The sequence below is a fragment of the Schizophyllum commune genome (genome assembly GCF_000143185.2).
Source record: "Schizophyllum commune H4-8 unplaced genomic scaffold SCHCOscaffold_3, whole genome shotgun sequence".
In the NCBI taxonomy this organism is placed as follows: Eukaryota; Fungi; Basidiomycota; class Agaricomycetes; order Agaricales; family Schizophyllaceae; genus Schizophyllum; species Schizophyllum commune.
Genome location: NW_026089540.1, coordinates 292352 through 319128, shown reverse-complemented (window position 1 = coordinate 319128; position 26777 = coordinate 292352). Strand labels below are relative to the sequence as shown.

The following is a 26777-nucleotide window of genomic DNA, read 5'->3' as shown; positions in this document are numbered from 1 at the left end:
TGACGGGACCATGAGCCAGGTAGTAGGCAGAGACCTGAAGGTCCACGAGGACCAGACCAGCGTCGCGGGTGACCCAAGCCACGCAGCGGCGTCGCGGAAGGGCGAAACCATCCGCTCTCGCGACTGATCCGTGTGGCTATGAAGTCACTTGCCCAGATACATCGTCGAGATGACGGTTTGGTACGTCCTTGATGCATTCATTCAAACCGTGCTGCACTAGTACGTCCTCTTTCGCCGCGATGGCAATCCTCCGAGCTCATATCAGCTTTAGATCCGGCCTCGGGTTTGCTAGCCTCGCGGGAGCAGGCGCGATTGGCAGAAGTAATCTCTATCGACGTCGTATCGGCGCGTATCTCGATGGTTCGGCGCCTCGAGGTGTGCGACGCTGGTGCTCCGAGGTACGCTAGGCTTGCGATCCGAGGCGTCTGAATGCTATCGCCCAACGTCTGAAATCCGATATTTGATAGGTGGGCAATGCATGGAGCGGGTGTGCCACCGACGTAGTAAGTGGAAACTTGGAATCTACAGCTGCGAACTTGAGTACTAACTCTTGCGTCGCAGATGCTCATGATCATCCATCACGAGGGTCCCGCTGCAGGAATATCGAAAGATGATTTGCTCTTCAGACGATTTCATTATATTCGAACTCGGAGGTACGGTCAGGGCTCGCCACCCCTCCCATCCGTGCTTGTTGATTTCGCATCGCGATACTTCGAGACGCGTGTTCTCGCTTGCGCATGGATCCTTTCGCGAAGAATTGTCTTGCAGCACGATTGCGAGAACTTGAGATGGAATAAATCCTCGATTACCAACTCGAATGGGACCTCAGCGGAAAGGCTCGACGTGCTCAGGTGATATCCTTATCCACTTCGTCCTTTATTCTACTTACGGCCGCATTGCGTTCCTGACGTCCTCGAACTCATGGGAGGAGTGTGACTATACGGCCTCGTCCTCGACGTGTGAGTTCCTGTCACCTGATGTTCGCCTTTGACTCTTACCAAACCTCCAGATAATTACAACGCGGATGTTTCCTACTTCCCGCAATGACTCGAATGAAGACTTCGTCAATCAAGACGTCTCATACTCGTCAAGCTCTCACTGACTCGCCAGCACGATTCGCATCATCGCGTACTTCGGCCACTCGTACGCCATCGCCTCACATCCCAGATGTGGGAAGGCTTCGACCAGCTTGCGCGGAAAGTACGGCTCACAAGACTCTCCCGCCCGGCATCTTCCTCGCGGCTGCGAACTAGCAGTCAAGTTCGTACTCCGCGCTATTGCTTTCGTGCTCCGCGCTTTTGACTTCGCATCATCTGAGCAGAGCGTCCTCCCACCCCGCGCTCAACTGAGGCTCATCGGTCGCTCGTCGGCGACCTTACCCCACACTAGCTCTCCTCCCTCCTGTTTTATCTGTAAGTCGCATCCGCTACATCACAATGCGCCGTGCTATAGCGATCGAAGCGGTCTCCCGCACTTGATCATGATGACCTCTCTTGCTATAGCCATCTGAGCGATTAAACATCGCCTTGTCGGCATCTAAAGTTGCGGCGCCACTGATGTAGTGAGTCGGCGAATAGTGCGCCAGCACAGGCTTCAGATAGTGAGTCGCTTGCAGCATACTGCTGAATTCAGGTGCAGGGCGCAGAGCAACTACGCGGCGCTGATAGAAAAGGGTATACTATGATATTGTAGAGTAGCCTAAGCAGCTACTACATTCAACGAGAAGCAAGTCGAATCCGACGACAAATCGCGCGGACGACAATGACTTGATTACAGTACAGTACGTACCGCAAGCGGATGCGACGCCAGAGCTGTGACGACATCGTGAAAGACAGTCTAGCGATATGGAAATGGCTCGTCCGGGATGGACGCAGAAGGAGAACCCTGCGTACAACCTTTGGAAAGTCGAACATTCCGTCACATGATCGTGAGATTATCTCCTATATTGATTTTTCTCACCATGGCCAATGCACGCGATCGCGGCTCGGACAGTTCCTTCAGCCGCCGACGCTGCACATTCAAGCTGTGCTCCAAAGCCCGATACACCCTAGAAACATGGCCCGTCCCATCGACATTCCCGAGATTCTCGAGTATATCATCTACATCGCTGCACCGCGGCCTATCATCACGCAGGACGGGCCCAATTCGATAGCTACCCAAATACGAGCCCGTGACCTATCCGAATTCACTCTCGTCTCACGCTTCTGGAACTGTGTGGCTACACCCATCCTATGGGAATTCCTTCCGCATCAGCTACCTTTGTTGAAGCTCTTGCCGTCCGACGCGTGGACCATATCGTCACCCGAACACAAGCCAAGCTTCCCTCCCTCGATCCCCAGCGGTGTCAGATCGGTTGTCGCAAGGGTGATGGATTTCAACCGCTCTTTATCTTCTGTACCGAAGTCCTTCGTAGGTAACCGAATCTTTCTTCGATTTCTCTCGTGCTGATCGAAACATAGCGCTTAACTCGCACACTACAACAGAGCGATTGGGAGGCAGTTCGCCGGCTGTCCAAGCACGTCAAAGTGCTATGGTACAGTTGCCACGGCTGTGCGGCTGGGGCTCTGTCTGCTATGGCTGCCTCTCCCCCCAAGTCCGTCTTGTTGCCCAGGCTAGAGCGGCTTCTTCTGGTGACGAATTATCGAAGCGACCATTCCTTCATCCCTCTGCTGATGTCGCCGACCGTCTGGGAACTACAGCTTCTAAGTGACAGCGGAGACACGTTCGACCTCAGGGAGATCGCGAGCCGTTGCCCCAATGTGACACATTTGCGCCTCTCCTCCTGCTCAGGCCCACGGTCCAGCACGACTGAGGAGGCAATCACCCTTGCGGGGGGACTTGCTGGCTTTACCAAGCTTACACACCTGTCCCTTAGCACCGCCGTTGATGGCGTGGGCTCCCTGCTGTGGGCACTGGACAAGCTGCGCTCACTCACGCATCTGCGCCTCATTGACACGGCCAGCGCGCTATCTCGAGCTGAAAGTGCAGAGGCACTGATGCCAACATGCCGCCATGTACCTGCCCATCCGATGTTTCGGCACCTTCGCTCTATTCGATTCGACACGGAAGTGTGTCCAGCCGCTGCAGAGGCGTTCGTCAAATCGTGGGGAGGGTCGCGTCCGATCGAGACGTTCACGATGCCACTGGGTCGCTATGACCGCATGAGCGACATGTCGTCCTTCATAGCCCTGATAGCTAGTCATTGCTCCCCATCGACGCTCACCCATCTCGATGTCATAACACGATCATTCGCCAACTACTACCACCCTCCGGTCATGCCTTTCGACGCCATCCTCCCACTATCGCTACATCGCGCTCTGCGTGTCGTACGCGTTGGCGCGAGCCAGGGAGCCCTCGATTTCGTCGACTCCGACTATGAGGAGCTCGCGCAGTGGTGGCCGCATTTGACTGAACTTTACATTCCCAACGTGATGGGCAGATCGTGCACGCTGCGCTCGCTCGTCGCATTCGCCACACACTGCCTGCAGCTGCGGAAGCTCACGCTGAAGCTCGACGCGACGGAAATCCCACCAGTTTGCGACGGTGCATCAGGCGATGCCTGCGCTCTGGCGCAGCTGCAGGTCACGGATGGGCAGATGTCGGATCCTGAGGAATTAGCAGCATTCCTCATCAGGATTTTTCCGAGGCTTCGATCTACCCGCTATCGCGCGGAAGACGAGGAGGATAGGCTCGCTCAATTCACCGTCATCAGCTACGGTCTGCTGTGGAAGGAAGTCGAGGCGGCGCTGCCGCGTAGCGCGTCGGCGCTGAAGGAAGCCTGATCAAGTAAGGCGGCAGGTGATAACCCAAGGGAGTACAAAATTATCTGACTGCCGCGCGCCGGTACGTCCTCTCATTTCTGTCGGTGAAGTCAACTCAGGAACGTTACTAGATGTTGAAGCATAGCATCTGCGTATCTACTACCACGGTGTCTTTGTATGCATCCTCTTTTCGAACCCCTGGAGTGGCCATAGCAACTCAAGAAAACACTCACTGATATTCCGTGGTCGGGTCGCTTTGCGACATATGTAAAGCGCGACTATACTTCTTCGCGCCTAACTTCGCACATGAAGCGTTCTGACCACCCGATTCGTTGACAGTTGTAATTGCATAGCGGGCCTGACGCTTCGTTAATTCCAATCTCTCAGACTAGCTCACTCCGGACTCGCAGCTCACTTATGTTTCGAGACACGCCACTCAGGCCTTCGCCGCCTTTCGCCTGACCGCCGCTCTTTATTTCATCAACTTGCTGTTGGGTATGTACTCCTCCTCCTCGTTCATTCATGCGCCTTATGACGCACCTCGCAAGGAGGGCAGGTTCTGATAGTGAGGATGCACCCCGCCTTTCGCGTGCTTCCCTCGCTCCCCCCACCCCTCTCGCTTGCTCGTGCTTCCGACCCTCTCTTTCAAAATTTTCACCACCCGTTCTTGCCGCACCCATCGCGCCTTTTACCTCCCCTTTTCGCGCGCTCGCATCCCTCTTCAGTTCTCTTCCCTTGCAGCCTCCATTCACGCTTCCGGTCCCCCGCCTCATTCTCCCCCTCGCCCCGGGTGTCGGCTTTGGACGGACCTTTCGACAGGCGCTGAAATCTGTACTCAAAGGATCTTTCGTCCGGACGTCTGCGAGATCACGAAGCCGGTTACTTCGAGGCCTGACACCCACAGTCGCCCGGGGCTCAGAGGCCGACGACGCGACGAGAGTCGACGGCCACTGCATTTACCGCGACGCGTGCTGTGACAGTTGGTGTCAACATCACGTCGTTTGAGTCTCCGTCTCGACGTCTCATCGGAGTGGACTTTGTCGCAATGGAGGTGCGTTTCGGAAAGGACAATGGTTGTTGTTTGACATGCTTGCCCTTCAAACCTTCCAGAGTGTCCTTGACCCCGTTGCAGGGACGACGCGAGGAGTTTTATAAATGGTGCGTTTCGCAGGAGACTCTCCGCCACCTCAAGAGCGCCGGGTCGCTCGATGGGGAGATGAAGGGACGAAGACTTGTGATGCTTCTCGTACGAGGCTCTTGCCGGTCGCTTAGCTGATGCCTGGTCTAGGTCTTCGTTCTCTACGATCGTTCGCTTCTATATGCGCCACTCGGCGCTCAGACGCTTGCCTCCAGGCAGGGTTCTGACTCAAGGTGGAGTTAGTAAATTAGTAGGGCTCGTCGCGGTATGGAAGCGTCAGGTCGACGCGCACCACGCTGCTGCTAACAAACTGCATAGGGTAAAACTGGTAGCTTGCGGACAGCGTGGTGGCCTTTTGACCATCTGGAATTTGATGGCGACTTTGATAGCGCGAGCGAATGAGTAGCCGCCCATAGATCGCTTTACTGGCACTGACGTCCTCGCGCCATAGCTTTTTCTCCCACGTCGATTCGCGCTTCTTTCCTCTCCCCGTGAATTGATACTACACTTCTGGACCTGAATCTACCTTTACACGGTCGTCGTCGCGTACCTGAACCTGATGCCCAAGACGTGAAGCTCGACGCCGCTTGTCTAATCCCCTGCGAATCCTCCGCGCGTATTTCAACTGGATCTGGCGTCTGGGTCAGCTACGCTCTGCGCCCTTCCCAATGTGAGTGCACGTTCAGCGTCAATAGGAAGGCTTGGCGTACAGACCGGATACTTGTTTGCTCATCGAGCGTGTATCTCTGTATGATGTTTGCTTGAGCATCAGGGCTGACTCGAAGGCCCCGCGACTCGGCCCCAGAATCGTATTGGACTCTCGTCTAGTATAGTCAACCGACATCATACATAAATATGTTCGTATTCCAGCTGATTGCATTAGCACCTCAACAATGCTAGTGATTGCCACATGTATTAACTGGTAAGGTTCAACTTCAGCCGCAGGTCACGTGGATTCGGGACATGCCGCTGGGATCGCGTGACGCCAGCTCACTCGCGTCTCCCCGTCAAAGGCGGATACTTGCTTGACGTCGCCTCGTCTGCGCTTCTGATTCTCACAAAGACCTCGACATCTCTATCGCATACACATACATCTCCTTAGCCCCAACCTCAGCATGTCCTTGATTCGACCCATCGACATCCCAGAAGTACTCTACGCCATCTTCGATGCTGCTGCCCCTCGACCAGAGCTCGTTTCACATCGCAGACCGCGAAGGGAGGAGATATTATCATACGCTCGAATTCTCGGAAGATACGCACTGGTGTCCCGACTCTGGAATGAGTGCGCCACGCCCGCGCTCTGGGAGATGCTTCCGGACCAACTCCCTTTGTTCAAGCTCCTTCCAGCGGACGCATGGTCAATGATTGATAGAGAAACTCGGTGGACCCTTCTCGAAAATGGAATAGAATTTGCCTCGAATCAGATATTTGTGCGTATACCAGTCGATCTCTGGCGAGATATCGACACTGACCGACTGTCAGGATATCAAGAGGGAGCTGAAAGCGGATGACTGGGTGGTCCTTCAGCGGCTAGCGCCTCATGTCAAGGCTCTGTGCTTCGCTGGCGGCGCTTGTACAACATCTTCCATCAACATGATATCTACTGCTCTCGCTCGCAGTCATCTCCTTCTGCCTAACCTCGAACGACTTTATGCCACCACGCTTGATCGAGACGACAACGAATTCCTTCCACTTCTCTGCTCCCCAGCGATCTGGGACCTCCGAGTCACAGTTCTATTTGACTCCCCTGCAAAGCTGGGCGACGTATTACGCCAATGCCCTCGGATTACCCATCTCCACCTGGATGCTCTGTTTCATGACTTCCTCCAAGATCAAGCGGGTATTCGGGATCTCGGGATAGCCATAACATCTGCCACCTCCGTCACCCACTTAGATATTGATGTCAAACACGATGCCGCGGGGACGCTCGTAGTCTTGCTGGGCCACTGCCGTTCCCTCACGCATCTGCAGCTTGGGGATTCGACACATGTGCTGACCAAGCCGGAGAGCGCGCTGACGCTACGAGCGTGGCACACAGCTATCTTCCGCAGCCTGCGCTCTCTGCAGCTTGCCTCTGTGTGCCCCGCATTCGCGCTGGCGCTCTTGCGCTCCTTGGGAGGCGCGCCGCGTGCTATCGAGCGTCTGCACATGCCGATCACGCATTTCCGCACCCGCGACGAGATGAGGGAGCTTATCGAAGCGGTGGCGCAACACTGCGCCCCGACGGCGCTGGTCTACCTCAACATCATGGCTGGTCATCTGCCCGCCATCAATCTCAGTCAGCCCCTCGACCCGCTCCTTGTATCGATCGACTTCTTTCGCCCCCTCGCGCGTCATCGAAGACTGGAACAGGTCTTCCTCGGCGAGTCAGTGGGTGGTGTCGACCTGAGCGACGACGACTACAGCGAGCTCGCGCAGTGGTGGCCTGACCTCGTGCACCTGCGTATACCGAACGCGAGGGGGAACTCTTGCACATCGCGGACGCTTCTCGCCTTCGCCAAGCACTGCAAGCGGCTCGAGTCGCTCAACCTGAACCTGGATGCGCGGAGCCCATGCCTGCCATACAGCGAAATTGCGGAAGCGACGCGTGAGCCTCACGTCCTTCAGCGTCTTGAAATCAACGGTGGATCTGTCGAGGTGGCAGAAGATATGATGGCGGAGCTTCTGAGCGCGCTGTTTCCTGGCCTTAAAGAGGTGGAACATCAGGTTAATTCTGAGTGGAGCTTTGCTGCTCGAGAGGTGGCGATAGCACAGTTAAGCGCTTGGCGCCGCGTGTCGATGAGACTGCACTGCACATACAAGAATGTATTTTGGTCCATTTTTGATAACTAATCGCAGTAGGGTAGCAATGACGATCCAGATCAGCGCGTAGACGTTTCGACGAGCATTGCCATGGGTCCTGGTCTGGTGCACGTATAATCTCAGCTAATTTGTCTACGCATGTATCCTCCAAATTTCAATGACTGCATGCCAACAATGCATTGAAATCTGCGATATGGCTCTTCCAAGTACGGCTGAGATGCGGCCTCAACGAGGAGGGCGCATTGGCGACCCGGCTTAGTCGCGCGCTTATACATCTAAAGCTCGATGTCAGCTGGGACGAATGGTCAAAGGGCAGGCGGACGTCATTTACGGAAGTGGCATTCGGGAACCTGCGCTCGGTGCGGCTCACCAAGCCTCAGCCCGTTGCCCTCGTGCGCGCGCTCTTGCAGGTCTGGGAGGGACCGCGAATTATCGAGGAGCTGGCGGTCCAGGTCAAGAGCTTCCAGAGCCCGTCGACCTTGAAGATGCTGATGGAGACCATCGCCGCCCAATGCTCTCCGTAGACGCTGACGGACCTGCAGGTCGTGTCAGAATTCGGGGTGCCGGTCGCGTTTAACCACCTCCGTCCGCTCTCTCGTCATCACCGCCTGAAGGTACTGCACCTTGGGGATAATGATGGAGCGGTCAACATCAACGAAGCGGGCTGGCACCAGATCGCGCAGCGGTGGCCGGAAATGGAGGACCTGTATATGCCGAACTACCATGGCTCCTCATGCACGCTGCGCGCTCGTCCCCTTCGCCATCCACTGCCCCAGAGTACAACGGCTGTCGCTCAGGCTGAACGCGCTGGACGTGCCCCCGTACGACGAGGCATGCGGTGTTGCTGAGAAGTCGAAAGACTCCGTCCTCTGGCGGCTGGGCATATCGCTGACGCCTCGCTGGTCGCAGAATTTCTCGCTACTATTCTCCCTCAACTAGTCGAGGTGCGGTAACTGGAGAAGGAGGGGTCACGCACGACAGAGCGGGAGAGACGGAAGAGGGGGAAGCTGGAGGATGGTGGAGAGCGAGTTGGAGGATAGCTGAGCTTGCTTAGAGCTTCTGGGATACAATGGTGAGACTGGAGTGTCGTAGTCGAACCAGTATACAGCTCACCGGCAATTGCACTCCTGCGGAAGTATGCGTCCAATTGACAGGGCAGGGTTCGGTCGAAACAAATGTTCGGACGTTTGTTACGGATGCACCCGCCCTCGGGTGTAGCGTACATAATGAGGAGGCGCGTTACACTGAATGTTCACATATAAGCGTGTACTTTGCCTGGAGCAGAATTCAGATCGAGTGATATCGAAAGGAGACGTTGCCATACGCGCATGGGTAAGGACGACTAGGTCATGTCCACTATGATGTGAGCATCGTCGGAAGTGGACGATGCCGCTGGAGAGTATGAAGACGCGCCTTGTTTATGCACTGAAAGCGTCGAGAAAAGATCTCTGGCGCGTACAGGCGGGTGATGGCATCGAGTAAGGGAGCCTGACAGTCGCCGCTGGTGGAATCACGCCTTCGCCGTAGTAGGTGAGGACCACGTACACGACCCTGGCTGCAAATCAGTCATCAGCAGCTGCAGTTCATATGACGGGAGGGAGAAGTAGAGGCTCGGAGATGGGAGAAGGGTGAGAGAGGTGGGAAACTCAATGACGGGGTAAAGGGGAAGTCTATGAGAAGGCAAGCGAATGCGGATAACGCCGTATAGTGGTTGTTCTATGCCAGTCGAGCCTCGGATGGGGCACACGCCAATATGAGAGGGCAGAGAGCATGCGGGGAGTGTCCCGTCGCTGGTGGTGCTACATGCGCTGTCGAAAGGCCAGATACTGGAGTACGATCGTGTTTGGCAGGAATGAGATGATATTGTCATGGTAGATACACAATACAGGTTTGGATAACGAAGCTCGCAGCGATGGAGACCGCATCGACGCGGTAAGTCCTGTTCCGTGTGGCGTGTTCGTCAGTGCAATTCACGACGCAAAGCTGGCGCACGCACATTGTCCGTAAGAGGGAGTTTCCTCTTTCTCCTCGTCCCAGCTCTCCCGGAGGAAGGTTCAGGTGATCTCGTGTGAAGTTGACGACGATGAGTGTAGGAAGCAAGTGCCGGTCTCGGACGCATCACGATCAGGCTTGCTTTCGGCCACCATCATCTCTGCGACTCCCTCCTCCATGCGCTGCTCAGCACGCCCGCCATCGTGCTTTCTAGATTCTGACGACCGCGGCGCTGGATGCCTTCGACCACGGTCTGCTGAATGATCACAGACCACACGATCGTTGCCTTCGAGTCCTCGAAACCGGCCGCTCAACTGTACGATGTGGTGGCGGAGGCGTATCTCGATCTCCCTAGGTGCGTAGTGTCCGTCCCCTTGCCATACAAAGTCGCTGAACTCGTCTTTCCCCACCGCTAGGTCTGCTGAACGTCCAGCACAGCCGCACCCTCGATCTCCAAGAAGCTGTCCCGCTCTTGCGCGAATGCCTGCGTTGGGATGCAGGTCCGCCAAAGCCTTCACCGCAGCGGGTCAGTACGTGGTCGCGTCCACTCCTCAAGCGAGGAAAGCAACGCTGCCCTTGTACCCCGTTGGTCTGCGCTTCCGGAGCTTCCCCAGCGTTGCTCGCAAATCCACGTCGCGATTGCAGCTGGTCAACAACGACGTGCTCGTTGGCATGCCTCGTGTTGCTAGCTGCTGCGCGTACAGCCTCGTAAAGGGGACTCCGTGTATACCTAAGCGGCGTACGATCAAGCGCGTCGGGTGCTTGTCTGGCGAGATGGCTCAGCATCACCCTCTCTGCTTCCCTAGCCATCACTACACTCAAGTATTGCGCTTTCCCCGACTCCATTGTATCCTTCCCAGTACTTTTACTGCAACGAGGGTGCGGTCGGTCCTTCGAGTTGGTCGATCAGATGCTGAACGCGAACGACTGTCGACAAAAGCTTCCTTGAGAGCGATTGAGCACGATCAGCCAGCTGCCTATGTTCACGATCCCGCTGCTTCAGCAGCCCGACCGCGATCAAAGGTGAGCTCTTCTGGCGCTCGATCTTCGACCGCCGATGCTTATCCTGTCCCAGGTCATCGGCAACTCAAGCGCGCACGCGAAATACGGTTCGCCCGCCCAATGGGAGGGCGAGGAAGGCGACGGACCGGCAAGGCACTTCAATCACCGAAGCAGAAAGAAATTTCATTGTTTACCGAGCAGCCTGTCCGTCGTTTGTTCCGCTGCCCACGTTGTCCAATGACCCGCGACGCTCTTTGAGATGGAACGCGTTGGAGCCTCAACGGTTATCCGGAGGTCGTGATCGAGGTCGGCCCCGCCGTCCTTCGTCCTTCCCTTCATCGACTCTTGTAGCTCGCGCGGCTACTGCTCGATCGTCTACTTCCTCTGTCTGCGCTTCGGAGGCTACACGCAAAGGTGCGTATGGTCGGTTCTTGTGCAATTTCGGGCTGACAGCGACGCGTCGCGCAGACATGGCGCTCTCGGTCGACGTGGCGTATATGTGGGGGATCGTCATCTCATCCTTCCTCTATGGTGAGCTTGGCTCGTGTTCCTTGCGCCGTCTCCTCGATTGGGCACGTTCTCGGTGTTTGCTTACCACCCCCTAGGCGTCTACCTTGTCATGTTCTGCATCGCCCTCTACATCCTCCTCCTCCCCCTTCAACCCTCTTACCGCGCGCGCCGTGAGCCCGTCAATCGCGTCCTCGTCAGCGTCGCCGTGCTCATGTGCATCACCTGTACACTGGTGCGTCTTCCCCTACCCTTCACGCGCTCGTACCTAAACGCTGCCCATAGCACTTCATCGCGCAATGCCTCAGAATTGGATACGCCTACGTGGAGCACATCGAGCGCCCGGGCACGCAGCCGCCCTTCCTCGAGGACCTCTCACACCCACTGGCTATCGTGACGGGCGTTTGCTTCACCGTGGCCGCGATCTTGACGGATGCGTTGACGGTGCGTGCGTCGTGAACCTTGTGTTGTGAACCTCCGCTGATTAGTTCGTTCGCAGATCTACCGACTCTACATGATCTGGGCGCGGAATGTCTGGGTGTGTGTCGCGCCGGCGCTCACTCTGGTGGGCATGATGGGTGCGTCTCATGCCCGTCGTCAGGAACCTATCTGATTCTGCATCAAGTCTGCGGCTTCGTGATGTGTGCAGTGACGCAAGAGGCGGGGTCGGAGGTCATGCTCTACGGGACATCGGCTGGATAGTACGTGCGCTCTACGCCAAGCAAGTGAACTTGACTCACTGGTGAATAGCTGGCTGATCGCGACGTTCATCGTCGGCCTATGGTACGCTTTTCTCCGCATCCCTGAACGCGCGCTTATACTAAACTGTAGCACAAACTTTGTCGCACTCGGTATGCCGTTGTTGGTCGACGCTACGTCTGCATCGCTCACCCGATGCCCTCTCTTAGGTCTCATCATTGTCCGCTTCTCCAAACGCGACCGCGCGCAGCCCGAGAGCGCTCGCGGCGTCGGCGGCATAAGCCTGGTGATTACGGTCATCATTGAGAGCACTCTCATATACTCGTACGCCTCCCACTCACCAAAGTTCTTCCCCTTTCTGATCGTGATGCGCAGCGGCACGAAATTCATCAACTTGATGCTCCTCATTGCCCAGTCGAACGTATCCTACACGTTCTTCTGCATCGTATGCTTATGACTCCTCGGGCTCGGGCTACATCGATACTCATGTTAATGCAGGTCATTCCGGTGATCGGAATCGCATCGCATTTGCTCATCATCCACGTCGGGTATGAGAAATACTTCAAGCCCTTGACCAGCCATGGGCCCTTCTCTTCGGAGCGGGCGGCCACGAGCATACCGATGCAAGTTCGATCGCCGACGAGGAGCCAATTCGGAGACAGGTCGTCGAAGGTAAGTGCTCGCTCATCATTTGCGTGTTCGTGCGGGGTCTCGCCCGCCCTTGCTCATCCCCTTCCATCCGAGCGCTCTGCGTGGCGACATTTCGGACTTCGTGCTGACGAGCGTCATAGGTTCCAAGTAGCTTCATCGACTTCGACACGCCGGAAGACAGTCATACCGGTGGGAAGGCCTTCGAGCTGACTCCGCCGTTGATAGGCCCGCCGCCCGTAGTGCGTGGAGGGAGGAAGCCAGACCTGTCGCCGCCACCATCCCCGCGGACGCTCTTTCCGCCGGCGCCGTCGTCGCGCGGTCTGATACCAAGGATAAAGGTGGATACAGATGTGGATGTGTCGTACTAAACGCATCGCGCGTTGGTGTGAATTTAAATTTGGGATGCACGTGTCGAAGTGCAGCCATGTATCAAATAAGATGCGATACAGCTGAGGCGTCTCCAAAAGTAACACACGAAGCGCGGGCTTGTGGCAGAAGAGATACGGAATTAAGTGCGAGCGGATGATATCCTGTGTCGCATCGAGGGGGCGCTTGTTCTGGTTTCCAAGAAGGCATTCTAGCCAAGGAATGAAAGTATACCACATATCACTAACCAGGCGCTCTACACGAGGCCGTAGCGCCGCTGTATGCGCGTCGGGAAGAATTGAATCGTTGACTAGGGACAGGATGACATTGAGGGTGTAGACCTCCCGCCTCGCACGAGAGCATTGGGTGGAGAGCCTCGGCGATGGGGCGTCACCGATGCTGGGCGGGTCGACGCGTAGGGTCGGGAGAATCTGACCTGAGGGTAATAGTGATTTAATACAACTGTAGGACTTTTGATCCTCGCTCGTCAAGGGCTGTGAATCAGTGAGAGACGTTCGACTTCTGAGCAGCTGCATCGAGGCATCTGCGAGCCTCGTGTTCTGGCGGGAGGTATGCATGAGCTGCAGTGGGACGATGGGGAGAGGTAGAAAGCCGCCGTAGCGGCGACGGCGCTGGTAGACACGTTATGTGGCGCTGCTGACCACTGCGGGTCGCCTAGACGTCGTTGGGGACGATGCAAATCGTTGTACCCAAGTTCCACGTCGAGGACTCTTGCATGTCATGCCAGTTTGTATTCCCGATCAAAGTACATTTTCCTGCATCTTCCCCGGAATATATACCTTAATTATACTACCCTATTGAAGCCTAGTAATCGTGACCCTCGACACCCAAGTCCCATCGCATGTTCCTGGTAATTAACGGCACTCAGAGGGAACGGTCGTGTCGTCGCGGTATCCGCTTGCGTTGACACCCAGGCCGCGGCTTGCGAATGCGGTCCAAACGGTGCAGACGTGCTCGCCACCGTACCTGTTCTCATCCGCCTGGATCCACGCATCGCGCGCAGTCGGGACTGTCACCGACGTCAGCAAACCGCCGCATCACCGCAAACCAAGACCACTCACGCGTAGGGTTGCACGGCTGCAGCGCGAGCGCGTCGATGAAAAGATGCATGTACACGACGTTGCCCGCCTCGCTGTCCGCGCTCGTCTTGAAGCTCGCCTCGAAGCCGTACTCGCCGACGAGCGCCGCGTACACGTTGTGCAGCATGTTCGCCCACACCTCGCCGATGTCGTGCACCTCGTTCAGCGTGCGGATGGACGAGTACCGGAGCGGGTTCGTGCTCGCGCTCGTCGAGTACGGGTAGCTGCGGATGCCCGCGGAGCTGCCCGTGACCCAGCCGCCCATGGTGAAGTCGTGGATGGACGCGCTGTCCCACTCGGTCCACTCGGCCATCGCGTCCGACCAGCCCTCGCCCATGCCGCCGGCCTCGGTGGTCTGCAGGCAGCGGCCGGTGCCGCCGCCGGTCATGCGGTTCGTGATGCCGTGCGTGCCCTCGTGGACGGGGATGTCGTTCTCGAGGTCGCCGTCGCGGCGCGGCTGGTCGAATGATCAGAGAGAGGTCGACAAGAACGCAAAGAACAGCATACGTTCGTGTAGGTCCAGATGTACATGCGGCACTGACCCGACTGGCCATCGGGCGGCGTCGCAAAGTTGGCGTTGTTGGTGCCGCTCGAGTCCTGCACGGACATGAGCTATGAGGGATCTGTCAGCTCGTCGTAGACGCAGATACGAAGGTGCACGTACGACGCGATCGTTACCCGCGCCACCCTTGCCAAAGTTGTCGTTCTGGAAGTTGTAGGCCGCCTCGGTGAAGCCGTAGCTGTACAAGGTGTCAGAGACGCTCGGCATGAGGAGAGATCAAGCGCACATGTAGCTGATGTCATGCAGACTGTTGATGATGTAGAACGAGTTCACCGTCGCGGCCTTGACGTTGTCGCCCGAGGTGGGCGCGACGCTGGTGTCATACTTGTAGTTGAAGACCTGGCCGCTCGAACTTTGGGAGGTGGTCCCCGACGACGTCGAGCCCTTGTAGGCGATGACGTTGTTGCCGCTGAGTGCTCGTCAGTCAGGCTCCCAAAGAAGGGATCCACGGAGATACTCACGAAGTGTTGGTAGTCGTCGAGCTACCGCTGCTGTGCCAGCCGTTCGGCGACGCCGCCGACAGAGCGGGGTTCTGGAGCGTCTCAATGCCCTCCGTCGGGTCCTGCTTGTTGATAGGGACAACCGTGTAGGACGCGTCGGCGACGAAGTCCGTGATGGACACAAGCTCGCCCGAGTGCGCGTCCACCATTGCCTCGTACCACGCGTTGGTCTCCTCGTTGCGGATCTGGACGACGTGCACGAGCGCGACGCTGCCGTCGGCTTTCGCGACGTACTCGAGGCTGGCGTAGTCGTTGAACTTGCCGTCGAGCTGCGCCTCGATATCGGAGATAAACGAGTCGATCTCGATAGTGGGCGTCGACGAAGCGATGTTGTCTTTGATCACAATCAGCATCGAGGATACGACTGGGCATCAAGAACATACCGGTAGGGACGAACGAGTGACCGAATGACACGACCTTGTCGTCCTTAAAGGCAACGTTGGCAACCGCGTTCGCGAAGGGCACATTGTCCTGAAAGCAACTAAGTATGCGATCACGAAAGAAGATGGAGAGCTCACGTGGGACTGGCGCAGGTACCCATAGTGAGCCGACGCGCTCTCATAGCCAGACTTGAAGTTGACCGCGTTCTCGTCAACGCCGAGCTGCTCAGCGACGAACGAGGTGGATGCGGCCTCAATACCGTCGCGCTTGACGCGAGCAGCATGCGTGTTGTCCAAGCCCTTGCCGTACGTCTACAGCGACGATATCAGCGCCTCGTCGACCGCGGGATCGCTGTGAAGCATACCTTGTACGTCGTGGGCGGGTGGTAGGACTCGACCGTAAGCCCGCGAGCGAGTTCGCGCGTGCGGTGCGTGCTGAACTTCGCCGTCGCGTCCCAGGGAGCCGCGGTGACGACCGAGGAGCACGCAAGCGCCAGGACCACAGCGTTGAACATCTTGCCGAAGGAGAACATGATGAATGGTCTGGCTGCGTTCGCGAAGAGGCGCGGGCTATAGGAATGCGATCCGGATGGAGGCTTCCCTGGTCATTGCAGTCGTCCAGAACGGCTTTTATACGCGCGCAGAGGAAAGCCAAGCAGGGGCAGCGAGCGCTTGAGGACGAGAGGACTTGTGCTTCGCCATGCAGATGGGATGGGTTGCATGCGGCTGCTCAACAATGCATGAGATAGAAGCGCAAGGTACGGGGTCCTCGAGCGCGTGGAGAACGTGCTGCTCACCGTGGCCATCCAGTGGATCATCCAAAACGGCCCGGTAGATAAGGCGCCATCAAGGCGCGTATGCGCCCAAGATGCGGGGAATCATCTCACGTGGGCAACGCGTCACGTTGCGCACGCCCCGGACGAGGTGTGGACCGTTATAACTCGATCGGGTACTTCGTCACTGCAGCACTGAATTGATAGGACGCGGTGGTATCTTGCTTCTGCAAGAGCCGTGAGCTGAGGCCAAGGGCAAGGGGTAAGATGTGCATGCTCGCGATATGGGCGACATTTCTGTCCAGACTTTCCGTGCCCGGGCAAGGTACCCTGGCAGGCGCACCCGCGTGAACAAGAGGCTTCTTGCAGACAGCAACGCGTGCGCGGGTAAGCAAGACCGCAAGCACGCAAGGCTCGCTGATCCCTGCGTTATCCCTCCAGCCGCCAAGCACGCGGTCCGGGTAGACCTCATCGACCTGCAACGCGCTCAAAATCAAGCTCGGAGTTAGTCCAGAAGACGTGGCGTTCACCTTACAGATTTTCCCTGTAGACCTTAACCTGAGCTCACGGTCCATCACCATCGAGTAGCCGCTGAGAACGCGAACGGAGCCGATGGGCAGCCTCGTCATTCTTCAGCGGCGAACGACCTCTGCGTAACGTTTCTGCGCCGGTTCTGCACGCAGCGCGGCCCGTCGACGACTAGAGGTGCAGTATGCAAGCGTGCGGCAGTAGCGTTGAGTTGACACAGAGGGGAGGTGGACCGATGGAGGTTCGAGCGGCTGTCGGGCTTCTGATCTCGGGCAATGCTTGAGACCAGCCAGGCAAAGAGAACGCCCACGGGGTCGCGTCCTTGGGAAGTTCAGTTCTAGCGCTCATCTTGACATTCGGCCACCTGCACGCACCTCAAAAGCGATCCTCGAACGTCTACCCCACCCGCCTCTCCCGTATCGTGACTCAAAGTAGCGCTGAGCATTTGGTGACAGAGGCCCTGAGAGTGTTCAGAGATGACCCGCCAGTAACGTTGAAGCCGGAGAGAGGTACGCGCAACCACAACGGACGGGGATGGAGAGGGCGACGATGTGGAAGTCTGATCCTCATTCGTATGATGAGCATCGCGAGCGTCTTCTGGGAGCAGAAACGCACCTTCCCAAGCATTCTACCAATGTGCAAATCCTCTTGGGAGATCCTGAGCTCCTTCTCAATCGACGCGCATGGCCGAGTCCTGGGCCGCGACGCGACGTTGCCAAGTTTGTTCGGCAGTACGGGATCATCGGAGAATAGTCTGACTTGGGGCGCGTTACTGAAGAGGAGGCTTTTATAGTCAAAGCAAGGACTGAGGCGGTCCTAACGCTGACCGTTGAGGTCAAGGGCACGAACTTCCGATTTCGGAAATTTCTGAGTTACTCGGCAATTACCGATGACGCCCACAACTCCCGCCTTATCCTAAGACTGACTTACAGAGGCGCAGTCTCATCATTATAGAAGAGTTGATACCGCTCGCCAGAGAAAGACCAGAATGACGTTCACTTTGCTCCAGAATCAAGAACATGTAGCCAATCGTCGACGCTGTATCCTTCCGCCACCCGCTGTGCCCCAACTCCTTCCAGCCACGACACCGTTGCGCTAACCACTCGCAAGTCCACGATTCCTCGACGACTGCCTAGAAGGGCTGCCACCACCACCGCATCCTCCGGATATTCCGGGTCATCGGTGTGATGTGTGACCATGTACGTCGTCGGCAGCTTCTCGAGATACACTACCATGATGCACATGCGCGCAAAGTTGGAGGGAGGAAGTTCTCCTCTGATGCGATATACACTCTGGCAGATCGACGCTGCGTGCGCGAGAACAAATGAACGCGTCAAAAGGGAGACAAAGTGTGCGTCCCAGGGCTCGAGGATACCTATGCCCTACCGTTAGCGAACTGCTTTCCAGGCGGAGTGAATTGTTACCCTCTTTGTAGATCAAGTATCGAGTTCCTTCCGTGCCCTTAAGGCATCTCCTCTTGTGCAATGGCCGGTGAGCGCGTTGGCATGTTTTGGAACAATAGAATGCATTGAAGCAGGGACAGCGCCGCACGGCGATAGTCTGCACATTGAGAGCCGATGGACACTAGGAAGCGCGATCAGTCAGAGCTTGAGTCTCCCTCGATAGATGACTGACCTCCGGATTGGCACAGATCTCGCGGTATGCGGCCTGCATGAGATTCATTCGCATCTGCAGCCAGCCATCGACCCTCGTCTGAAAACACGTGTCGTCTTGAAGGCCCGACCCCTCGAATGAAGGTATCCCCCCATCCGCACACATAGCGCGGAGCACGCGGATACGATACGCGTTCCTCAAGATGACCGCCACGATCTCCCTCTTCTCCTTCTCGTCGTCTGCGTCAAGCAGCAGCGGCAGAATCCCTGCTCGCAGCGCCCAGACCATCGACGACTCATCTTTCGCGTTAGACCAAAATGCCGCCAGGATCAATCCCACGCTCGAACCCCAGGTCGCGCCGCCCTCAAGGTCCATGATCGTGTGCATCAAGGAAACAAAACCGCACACGATGTCGCGCGTGGGACGCAGGAGCGGAAGGACGTTACACGCGATCTCGGCAAGTGCCTGCAGCTGCTCAGTCACCGCGAGGGACACAGAGGCGCGGCGCGCGAGTGCAAGACGGAGTTGTGCCAACGCTTGGCGATACACGCGCCGTGGGTGGTATCTGACGGCCGCGAGCACGGCGGTGGCGCAGACGGGGCTGAGGTGTGCAGCGTAGAGCTCGGTGATCTCGTCTTTTCCCGGAGTGCGATCACCCATGATTTCCCGGATACGATCCTTCCCGTCAAGGAAGATGGCTTCGCGAACGGCGAGCCCCAAGTCACCAAGGCAGTGGTCAACATCAGTCTCCCCGGTGACATACTCGTCGAAGTGGAGCCAGAGGCGAAAAACCAGGTTACATAGGCCCTGTGATTCCGCGCGCAATTTCTGCGCTGGTCCCTGGAGCGAGTAGAGAGCAGCCAAGAGTGAGCACATGCTGTGAAGAGAGAGCAAGGAAAGGCTTGTCTGCGTCGCAGGGCTCGGATGCAGAAGTTGAAGCCATGATACTAGTGTCGGCCAGATCAGCTGCAGCGATTGAGTCACCTCGCGGAAGACCTTCTTTGCCAGGTTTTGTGACCAAAACAATGCGCCCAGCAGGCGAAGGTCCTCCAGGACACCGTCTACGATGAGAGAATCGGGGTTTTCGCGATCTTCCAGCGTGCATGGATCGATCCGCAGGTATAAGAATGCATCGGTACTCAACGCGTAGGCTTTGAGTTGTTCTACCTTCTCCCTTTGCTCGCGCGTGAGGGGCATCGACCGAAGATGTTTGGGGCGCGGGTTAGGAAAGGGCTACAAGGAAGTCCAAGACGTGGCTTGGTATATTGAAGTTGGAAGCATTCACGCGCCCAGAAAGAGACACGCCGAAGGCAAGCCGTTGCAGCGTGGCCGTTCGGCGCTTGCCGGATTGAGTGCACGTGCTTTGTGGGCACGGCCTTCGGTCCGATATCAGTGACTAGTGACTGTCACTGACTGACGATTCGGATAATTCGAAAGCGGGCTACTTTGTCTTCACCCACGATGAGTGCATCGGAGGACTCGCAAGCAGCATACACACGCCTGAGAGACCTTCTTCGTGGCCTTGTCTATGTGCCGGCGGCTATCACGACCCTTCCTGATGCGATAAAACAGGTCAAGAAGATCCTGCGCATCGGGAAGCCCTTCGAGCCTCTGCTGGTGAATCCCTTCACAAGAGCGGGCGACGTTCCTCGTATCTCGTCAGTACTGGAGATACGGAACGTGCTTGATGTGTTCGATGCGCTCGAGCCCGTCACCAAACTGGATGACAGCCTCACCGCTGCGCTCTCCGACAGCATCACCGCCTCCTTACAGAAGTATAGCGCCCCAATTGCCGACTGGCTGGAGTATATCCTCCCAAGCCGCGGCTATGTCAGGCTTCAGCCTATGGACTACGCTCTGGTTCTCCCTCCTATCGGCCGAATTCTTGTCGTCCTTTTTCACTATAAATCTACGGTCTCGAAAGCGCTCTCCGAGCTCCCACACCTGTACATGACCCTTTTCAGGCTTTGGTTCCACCTGGAACCCTCTCTTGCCTGTTTGCCGCAGGAACATGCGAGAGATCTTTACCGATGCACAGAGTTCGCCATGCGTAATGCTGTTCGTTCGCCGCAATATTTGCAGAGCTCTGTGTCAAACCCTCTGGATATTCAGGCGACTGACTGCGCGCTCGCGGTTGTCAAACACCACCCTCGCCGATTCTACAAATATGCAGTCCGATGTATACCACGGCTGATCGAGTCGTGCATCGAGCAGAATTTTGTAGAGGCCCGCCTTAACACCATCATGCTCTACGCCGCGGGCGCTCTGAAGCCGCAGGCATATCCGCGCGACGTCGTCATCAGCATTACCGAAGTCTTACGAGCCCAACAGGAGGCGCCTGGCGGGCATGTCGCTGCCGTCTATGCGTTCCAGATCCTGTTCGCTATATGGGTATCTGCCGATGACGATTGTCGGTCGCTGCGATGGGCTTTGCGAGAGGGAGCTTAGCCGCTTATCCTCCGCATGGGGAAGTCGGAAAAGGAGCTGGCTACGTCGACGATCATATTTGTCACAAATCGTTTGACGCGGCTCAGCGTCATGAGGGCAATATGTCCCCGTGGTGGCGAATTATGCTCTGTCGGCGAGGCGTCGGCATGCATTCGACCCGAAGGCGCACCCCTCATCGACAGATGGCTTCGAGAGCACATCTTCTTATTGCACTTTTTCTTCGGCAAGGCCTGCTCGTATGCAAAGGCGAGTACCCTTTCGCTCACTGGTGAGACCTATCTAATATTATCCGAAATAGTGCGCCATAAGTTCATCGCAATCTCGCCTCCGTCGATGTCCTTGCCTTGCCGCATGCTATTGCTCGAAGGACTGCCAAAGGGCGGATTGGCTAAAGCACAGGGAAAGTTGTCGTACTCCTGATTACCAGGTCATCTCGGGTAAGTACGCACGGCGGATCCATGATATGACCCGCAAGCTCATATCACTCAGGAGAACTCGCGCCTCTTGATGCAATGTTTATCATGTCTTGCGCTCGCACCTACATGCTTCGCCATGCAGAGCGCCTTCTAGCGGATCTTGCGCGGCTCGACTCGATGCCCCCACCCCCATTCAAGCCCGAGTTCTACAGGGTCGACATCGACTTCGAGGACATCATGCCTTGTCACCAGATATCCGCTCATCCGCCAGATCTGCACCAGTTCGCTGAGCTATAAGCCCTCGTCACGGCCCCTGTACATCACGGTGTCGAAGGTTCGCAGGACTCGTTCATCCGAGTTATGGACATGAGCATGCGGGAGCTCAAGGACTATCTGGCTGATCTGCTTCAGTCTCGCGGTGTGAGTAGTTCGCTTTTCTCGCGTTGAAGAGCCCGACAGCTGAGTATGCTTTCCTTCATGGTCTGGAACGCTAGAGTACGTTTGGTGGTGTGTTTGGGCAGTGTTGAGGGTGATGTGTTTGTGCGCAGGAGGTTAGTATAAGCCAGTAGCATGTTGATGTATACTAACGTGCGCGTCGTGTACCAAATCGTCCGCGCGTCGTGTACCAAATCGTCCGCGCGTCGTGTACCGACCTATCCGCGCGTCATGTACCGACCTGTCCGCGCGTCATGTAGCGGCTTGGGTGCGCACCCTCAGCCTGGGTGCACAGCCTTTCCCACCTCCTCTCAGTCACAACGATCGGAGGGGTGGTTGAAGGGGTGCGTGAGGGAGGGAGGGGGAGGGGGGTACGAGCGAGGTGGGGGAAGCGGAGAAAGGACGAAAGGAGAAGAAGGAAGAAAGGAAAAACAGAGCACGGGGCGACGCCGTCGTCCTTCCTTGCCGGTGCGGTGCGCTCTTCTCTTCTTCCTTGTCGGTACAACGGTGCGCCCTTTTTACGAGTCGGTGCGATGTGCCCTCCCTGGTCGGTACGACGCGGCGCGCCCACCTTCCTCGTCGGTGCGGTGCGGTGCGACCTCCTCCTGGTCGGTATGGGGCGCGCGCTCCTTCCTCGTCGGTGTGCCCACCCGCTTTCCTGGTCGGTACGACGCGCCTTCCCTCCTAGTCGGTACGACGGTGCGGCCTACTCCCGGTCGGTGCGGTGCGATGCGCCATTTTCCTCGTCGGTACGACGGGGCGCCCTTCTTCCTGGTCAGTAGGACGCTGCCCTTCTCGCCTCTCATCCTCCTCGCCCTTTCCCTCCCCTCCACCCCTCCCCCTTTCATCCCCATCCCTCTCCCCCCTCCCGCCGCACCGCCTCGTTCACGCAGTGGTCCGAGCGAGGGGGGGGGGGGGGAGGGGGAGGGGGGGGGGGTGCCCATGCATCAAGTTACTGGAAAGAAAAGAGACCCGGGGCGAAGAAGGCGAGGGACGTGTGGAGGGGAGGGGAGGTGAGGGGGGATGAGGGGGACGAGGGGAGGGAGGTGGGGGGACGAGCGCGCACGTAGATCACGACGGGGCGGGTACCCAGAGCTGGACGCAGTGTGGGGCAGGACTTCAGAGCTGGACGCGAGGCGGGAGCCCAGAGCTGGATGCAGGGTGGGTCCTCCTCGACGCAGTGCGGGAACCCAGAGCTGGACGCAGGTCGAGGCGGGAGCACAGAGCTCGACGTCGATACAGGGCGGGGTGGGTGGGAACGCAGAGGTCGACGCGGTGCGGGGCGAGGCGAGCCTGAGGGAGCCCCTCCCCGACGCAGGGCGGGTGACGGGGCTCGGGGCGGGGCGGGAGGCGGGGCGGGGCGGGGCGGAGCGGGAACGCAGAGTTCGACGTCGATACAGGGCGGGGCGGGAACACCCTCACCAACGCGGGAACGCGCCCTCGTCCCCAATGCGAGGCAGAGCGTGGTGGGAGCTCAGCGCTGGACGCAGGGCGGGTGGGGAGCCCAGGAGCTCAACGCGTGGCGGGGCAAAAATCCTCCTCCCCGCCCTCGACGCAGGGCGGGGCGAGAACCCAGAGCTCGACACACTGGGGCCGGTAGGAGCCCTCCTCCTCGACGCGGGGCGGGGCAGGGTGTGAACTCAGAGCTGGATGCGGGGCGGGAACGCCCTCACCAACGCGGGAACGCGCCCTCCTCCTCGACGCGGAGCGGGGCGAGAACACGCTTCCTCGACGCGGGGCGAGGCGAGGTGGAGATCCAGCGCTGGACGCGGAGCGTGGCGGGACCCCCGACCTCCTCCCTGACGCGAGGCGGGGCGGGGTGGGAAGAGGAAGAGGGAGGGAGAGGGCAGGGAAGGGGGGGAGGGAAAGAAGGAGGGAGGGAAAGAAGGAGTGAAGGAAGAGAAGGAGTGGAGGAGGCGAAGCTGAGCGGAGGGAGGGGGAAGTGGAGGAAGGGAGGAAGGAAGAGGAGGGCAGGAGATGGAGGAAGGATGGGGGGGAGGAGAGAGGGAGGAAGGGCAGGAAAGGAATATATGCGATCGACGAGTACGAGGGGGGTTCGTATAGCAGATTGTACGCATACCTGCGTCGCGTTACTGGAGACACGCGTTGCGCTAGTGGAGAGATGCTTTGCGTTACTGAGGACATGCTTACTGATACTGCAGACTGCGTTGATGATCGAGACGTGGTTGTGCCGGTGAAGTGGTCGGGCTCGTGAAGGGGCGTGAATGCGAGGAAGGGGATGGCGGGGCGGCAATGAGCGAGCACGCCGGGGAGACAGAAAGCAAGCGAGGGGTTAGGTCGTGAGCGTGTCGGCGCCGCCGTCTCTCCCGCCTCGTAGCTCGCCGCCCTCGCACGCCCACGAGAGGGCATGGTGGTCGATCGCACTCGGCCCGGCTCCCCGTACGCGCGTCATGATCGCCGCGTCGCATGACGTCACACTCATCGCGCGTCCTCGACTGCCCGTCCGTCGATGAACAGGACGCGGCTGGGGAGGGTTAGGGTTCCTACCCTCCTCCGCCCCATCAATTCACTCCCCCTACCATCTCTTTCTCCCCTCTCCCCTCCTCATCTCCTTCGCATGCACTTCTTTCTTCGCTTCCCACCCGCCCCGCACCCTCCTGCTACTGACATCCTGTTCACTCGTCCCCCTCGGCCTTATCTCATCTCCCATCCCATCCCTCCATCCTGTCCGTCTCTCCCATCCCTCTGTACTGTGCGCGCTCTGTGCCCTCTCTTCCTTTCCTCCTTCCCTTCCGTCCTCATCTCTCCCCCATCCGCTCTCCCCCTTCCCTCCCCACATCCAGTGTCGCCGTGCTGTGCGCCCTCCTCTCCTCTTAGTATCGCCTGCCGACGGGTACGACGCAGGGTGCGAGGAAAGAGTTGCGAAGCGGGGTGCGGGAAAAGGGTTGCGAAGGGAGGGAGGAAAGACGGACGGCGATGGCGAGAATGCGGCCTCGTCTGCTCTCCTCCCCCTCCATGTTCCCCCCTCCCTCCTCCCCTCCCTCGTCTGCTCTCCTCCCCTTCACCACGTCCACTCCTGATCTTTCCCCCTCCTCTCTCATCCCATCCCTCGCCGCCCTCATCCCCCTCCTCCCTCGTCGCCCCCCCTCATCCACTACCTCCCACTCCCTTACCCACCTTCTTCCTCGTTTACTCCCTTCTCCCTCATTTACTCCCCTTCCCTCATTTACTCCCCTTCCCTCATCCCCCCCCCCCTCGTCTCCCTGACCGTGCGACCGAGTCCTCACCGCACTCCCCCCCCTCTACCTCGTCCACGGAGTCCTCGTCCCGCCCCGCCACATCCAGAGGAGCGATGCGCGTCGAGGAGGAGGGTGCGGACTGCGCCACACCGAGGAGGAGGAGCGAGGCGCTGGAGGAGGAGGTGGGCGCAGCGACACATCGGGGAAGAGCGCGCAGCGCCGCGTCGAGGAGGTGCGTGCATCGGGGGAGGAGGAGCGCGCAGCACCTCAAGCAGGAGGAGCGCGCGGTGACACATCGAGGAGGAGGGCGCGGCGCCGGGGAGGAGCGCGACGCGACACGCAGGGGAGGAAGGCGCGCGCACCGACCAGGAGGTGGGCACACCGACACATCGGGTAGGAGCGCGCGCAGAGACACATTCGGGGAGGAGGGGCGCGACACATCGAGGAGGAGGTCGCAGCGCCGCATCTGGGAGGTGGGCGGCGACAGATCGGGGAGGAGCGACACGCCGGGGAGGTGGACGCGCAGCGACCCATCCAGAGGAGCGATGCGCCGCGTCTGGGAGGAGGAGGGGCGCGGCGCATCCAGAGGAGGGGCGCGTCGACACGTCGGGGCGGAGGATCCGCCAAGGCGTAGGGCACAGCGACGGATCTGAGAGGAGCGCGCGGCACATCAAGGAGGAGCGCGCAGCGACACATCCAGAGGAGCGCGCGTCGACACATCCGGGGAGGCGGGGCACAGCGCCAGATCGAGAGGAGGAGCGCGCAGCGACACGCCGGGGAGGGCGCGGCGACACGCAGGGGAGGAGCGCAGCGACGCATTTGGGAGGTCGCAGCGCCGCACCGAGAGCGCGCCGCGACACGCCGGGGAGGAGCGTGATGCGACACGCGGGGGAGGAGCGCAGCGACACGCAGGGGAGGAGCGCGCAGAGACACGCCGGGGAGGAGCGCTCAGCGACACGCCGGGGAGGCGGGGAGGAGCGCGCGGACGGCGACATAGCGGGGAGTGCGGGGACGTCGAGGGCGGGGGAGCGAGAAGGGGAGCAAGGGATGGGAGGGAGCAGGGCAGGAGAAGCGAAGAGAGGAGGAGGGGAGCCAGGCGCGTCGAGGGCGTGGGGAGGGCGTGGGGCGGTTTGGGGAAGTGGAGCGAAGGGGAGCATCGAGGAAGAGGAGGGCTGCGGCGCGATGAAGCGATGACTCCTGAATAGGCCTCTGCGCTCCCGCTCACGGAATGTTTTTGCACTCCCCTTCACGGCTAGGTACCGAAGACTGCGCGAGGGGTCTCGTCCTCGTCTACGACACGTCCGTCTCGCCTCGCTGAGCTTACCGCCTCGCCTGGCTGCGACGACGAGGTCCATCGTCCTCTCGTCTTCGACGGGTTACACCGCCTCGTCTGGCCTGCGACGAGTTCGCCGTCTCGTTTTCTGCCAAGGCGAGTTCTACCCTCTCGTCTGGCTGCGACGGCGGCGAGCTTCTACTTCTCGACTCGGCTGCGACGGCAGTTCACCGTCCTCTCGGCTGATCTGCGACGGCGAGTTCCACCTTCTCGTCTGATCTGCGATGACGAGTTACTTCTCCTTCTCGACTGGCTGCGACGGCGAGTTCCGCCGACCTCTTGTCTGGCTTGCAACGACGAGGTCCACCGTCGTCTGGTCTGGTCTTCGACGGCGAGTTCTACCGTCTGGCTGCGACGATTGTCCACCCTCTCGTCTCGGCTGCGACGGCGAGCGTCCACCGCCTCTCGTCCTCTAGTCTGCGACGACGAGGTCCGCAGTTTCGTCTGATCTGCGAAGGCAAGTTCCACCGTCCTCCGTCTGGCTGCGACGGCGACGAATTCACCGTCTCGTCTCGTCTGCGACAACGAGCGTCCACCGTATCGTCTGCGACGATGAGCGTCTACCGTATC

The 26777-nt window shown here is 58.7% G+C and overlaps 11 protein-coding genes across 11 annotated transcripts; 6 read left to right on the top strand and 5 right to left on the bottom strand.

Moving 5' to 3' along the window:
• Positions 1–239: 239 nt before the first annotated feature.
• SCHCODRAFT_01188619 (uncharacterized protein) lies at positions 240–3972 on the top strand (the record flags this gene model as incomplete). The annotated part of the gene is made up of 8 exons (XM_003034133.2): positions 240–398; positions 468–503; positions 562–653; positions 1111–1264; positions 1503–1561; positions 1782–2409; positions 2460–3843; positions 3893–3972. 7 exons carry the CDS (start codon positions 240–242, stop codon positions 3780–3782), a joined length of 2451 nt encoding a protein of 816 aa, XP_003034179.1. The 3' UTR covers positions 3783–3843; positions 3893–3972.
• A 1929-nt stretch (positions 3973–5901) lies between these two features.
• On the top strand, positions 5902–8761 carry SCHCODRAFT_02685112 (uncharacterized protein). The gene is made up of 8 exons (XM_003034132.2): positions 5902–6329; positions 6382–6472; positions 6519–6739; positions 6871–7605; positions 7741–7801; positions 7909–8153; positions 8244–8407; positions 8499–8761. Exons 1-8 carry the CDS (start codon positions 6015–6017, stop codon positions 8638–8640), a joined length of 1974 nt encoding a protein of 657 aa, XP_003034178.1. The 5' UTR covers positions 5902–6014; the 3' UTR covers positions 8641–8761.
• A 326-nt stretch (positions 8762–9087) lies between these two features.
• SCHCODRAFT_01122714 (uncharacterized protein) lies at positions 9088–13081 on the top strand (the record flags this gene model as incomplete). The annotated part of the gene is given in 18 exon segments (XM_003034131.2): positions 9088–9179; positions 9612–9633; positions 9908–9944; positions 9964–10048; positions 10132–10223; positions 10250–10515; positions 10769–10802; positions 11047–11109; positions 11164–11226; positions 11301–11437; positions 11488–11646; positions 11702–11780; positions 11828–11903; positions 11953–11985; positions 12034–12053; positions 12111–12346; positions 12400–12573; positions 12693–13081. The coding sequence occupies 18 exon segments, from the start codon at positions 9088–9090 to the stop codon at positions 12918–12920; spliced, it is 1896 nt and encodes a 631-aa protein (XP_003034177.1). The 3' UTR covers positions 12921–13081.
• A 712-nt stretch (positions 13082–13793) lies between these two features.
• Positions 13794–15993, bottom strand: SCHCODRAFT_02597255 (uncharacterized protein; the record flags this gene model as incomplete). Its single annotated transcript, XM_003033561.2, has 9 exons — positions 13794–13948; positions 14001–14475; positions 14526–14630; positions 14683–14758; positions 14807–14989; positions 15042–15414; positions 15464–15551; positions 15599–15772; positions 15826–15993. The coding sequence occupies 9 exons, from the start codon at positions 15991–15993 to the stop codon at positions 13794–13796; spliced, it is 1797 nt and encodes a 598-aa protein (XP_003033607.1).
• A 165-nt stretch (positions 15994–16158) lies between these two features.
• Positions 16159–16785, bottom strand: SCHCODRAFT_02180742 (uncharacterized protein). Its single transcript, XM_050341999.1, has 3 exons — positions 16511–16785; positions 16258–16460; positions 16159–16186 (listed from the first exon to the last, which is right to left on the bottom strand). The coding sequence occupies exons 1-2, from the start codon at positions 16703–16705 to the stop codon at positions 16395–16397; spliced, it is 261 nt and encodes an 86-aa protein (XP_050201459.1). The 5' UTR covers positions 16706–16785; the 3' UTR covers positions 16159–16186; positions 16258–16394.
• Positions 16786–17719: 934 nt separating this feature from the next.
• Positions 17720–19652, bottom strand: SCHCODRAFT_02685109 (uncharacterized protein). Its single transcript, XM_050346775.1, has 3 exons — positions 18397–19652; positions 18186–18345; positions 17720–18136 (listed from the first exon to the last, which is right to left on the bottom strand). Exons 1-3 carry the CDS (start codon positions 19570–19572, stop codon positions 17757–17759), a joined length of 1716 nt encoding a protein of 571 aa, XP_050201458.1. The 5' UTR covers positions 19573–19652; the 3' UTR covers positions 17720–17756.
• Positions 19653–19836: 184 nt separating this feature from the next.
• SCHCODRAFT_02597253 (uncharacterized protein) lies at positions 19837–21536 on the top strand (the record flags this gene model as incomplete). Its single annotated transcript, XM_003034130.1, has 3 exons — positions 19837–20766; positions 21251–21260; positions 21382–21536. The coding sequence occupies 3 exons, from the start codon at positions 19837–19839 to the stop codon at positions 21534–21536; spliced, it is 1095 nt and encodes a 364-aa protein (XP_003034176.1).
• A 489-nt stretch (positions 21537–22025) lies between these two features.
• SCHCODRAFT_02613745 (uncharacterized protein) lies at positions 22026–22495 on the top strand. The gene has a single exon (XM_050344625.1). The coding sequence runs from the start codon at positions 22208–22210 to the stop codon at positions 22454–22456; it is 249 nt and encodes an 82-aa protein (XP_050201457.1). The 5' UTR covers positions 22026–22207; the 3' UTR covers positions 22457–22495.
• Positions 22496–23186: 691 nt separating this feature from the next.
• SCHCODRAFT_02494033 (uncharacterized protein) lies at positions 23187–24044 on the bottom strand (the record flags this gene model as incomplete). The annotated part of the gene is made up of 1 exon (XM_003033559.2): positions 23187–24044. The coding sequence occupies one exon, from the start codon at positions 24042–24044 to the stop codon at positions 23187–23189; it is 858 nt and encodes a 285-aa protein (XP_003033605.1).
• A 606-nt stretch (positions 24045–24650) lies between these two features.
• SCHCODRAFT_0106400 (uncharacterized protein) lies at positions 24651–24902 on the top strand (the record flags this gene model as incomplete). Its single annotated transcript, XM_003034129.2, has 1 exon — positions 24651–24902. The coding sequence occupies one exon, from the start codon at positions 24651–24653 to the stop codon at positions 24900–24902; it is 252 nt and encodes an 83-aa protein (XP_003034175.1).
• Positions 24903–24918: 16 nt separating this feature from the next.
• SCHCODRAFT_01092026 (uncharacterized protein) lies at positions 24919–26031 on the bottom strand (the record flags this gene model as incomplete). Its single annotated transcript, XM_003033558.2, has 1 exon — positions 24919–26031. The coding sequence occupies one exon, from the start codon at positions 26029–26031 to the stop codon at positions 24919–24921; it is 1113 nt and encodes a 370-aa protein (XP_003033604.1).
• Between the last annotated feature and the right edge of the window lie 746 nt (positions 26032–26777).

Excerpts from the sequence above, each read along its gene's own strand:
- SCHCODRAFT_02180742 (XM_050341999.1), bottom strand. The coding sequence starts at position 16,705 with ATGAGGTCTACCCGGACCGCGTGCTTGGCGGCTGGAGGGATAACGCAG. Across the intron at positions 16,461-16,510 it reads AAATGTCGCCCATATCGCGA|AAGCAAGATACCACCGCGTC; the intron begins GCATGCACATCT and ends CGGCTCTTGCAG.
- SCHCODRAFT_02613745 (XM_050344625.1), top strand. The coding sequence starts at position 22,208 with ATGTGCCCTCCCTGGTCGGTACGACGCGGCGCGCCCACCTTCCTCGTC.
- SCHCODRAFT_02685112 (XM_003034132.2), top strand. The coding sequence starts at position 6,015 with ATGTCCTTGATTCGACCCATCGACATCCCAGAAGTACTCTACGCCATC. Across the intron at positions 6,330-6,381 it reads TTGCCTCGAATCAGATATTT|GATATCAAGAGGGAGCTGAA; the intron begins GTGCGTATACCA and ends ACCGACTGTCAG. Across the intron at positions 8,408-8,498 it reads TGGCCGGAAATGGAGGACCT|GCTGAACGCGCTGGACGTGC; the intron begins GTATATGCCGAA and ends GCTGTCGCTCAG.
- SCHCODRAFT_02685109 (XM_050346775.1), bottom strand. The coding sequence starts at position 19,572 with ATGCCCCTCACGCGCGAGCAAAGGGAGAAGGTAGAACAACTCAAAGCC. Across the intron at positions 18,346-18,396 it reads AGATCTGTGCCAATCCGGAG|TGTCCATCGGCTCTCAATGT; the intron begins GTCAGTCATCTA and ends CGCGCTTCCTAG. Across the intron at positions 18,137-18,185 it reads ATACTTGATCTACAAAGAGG|GTATCCTCGAGCCCTGGGAC; the intron begins GTAACAATTCAC and ends GGTAGGGCATAG.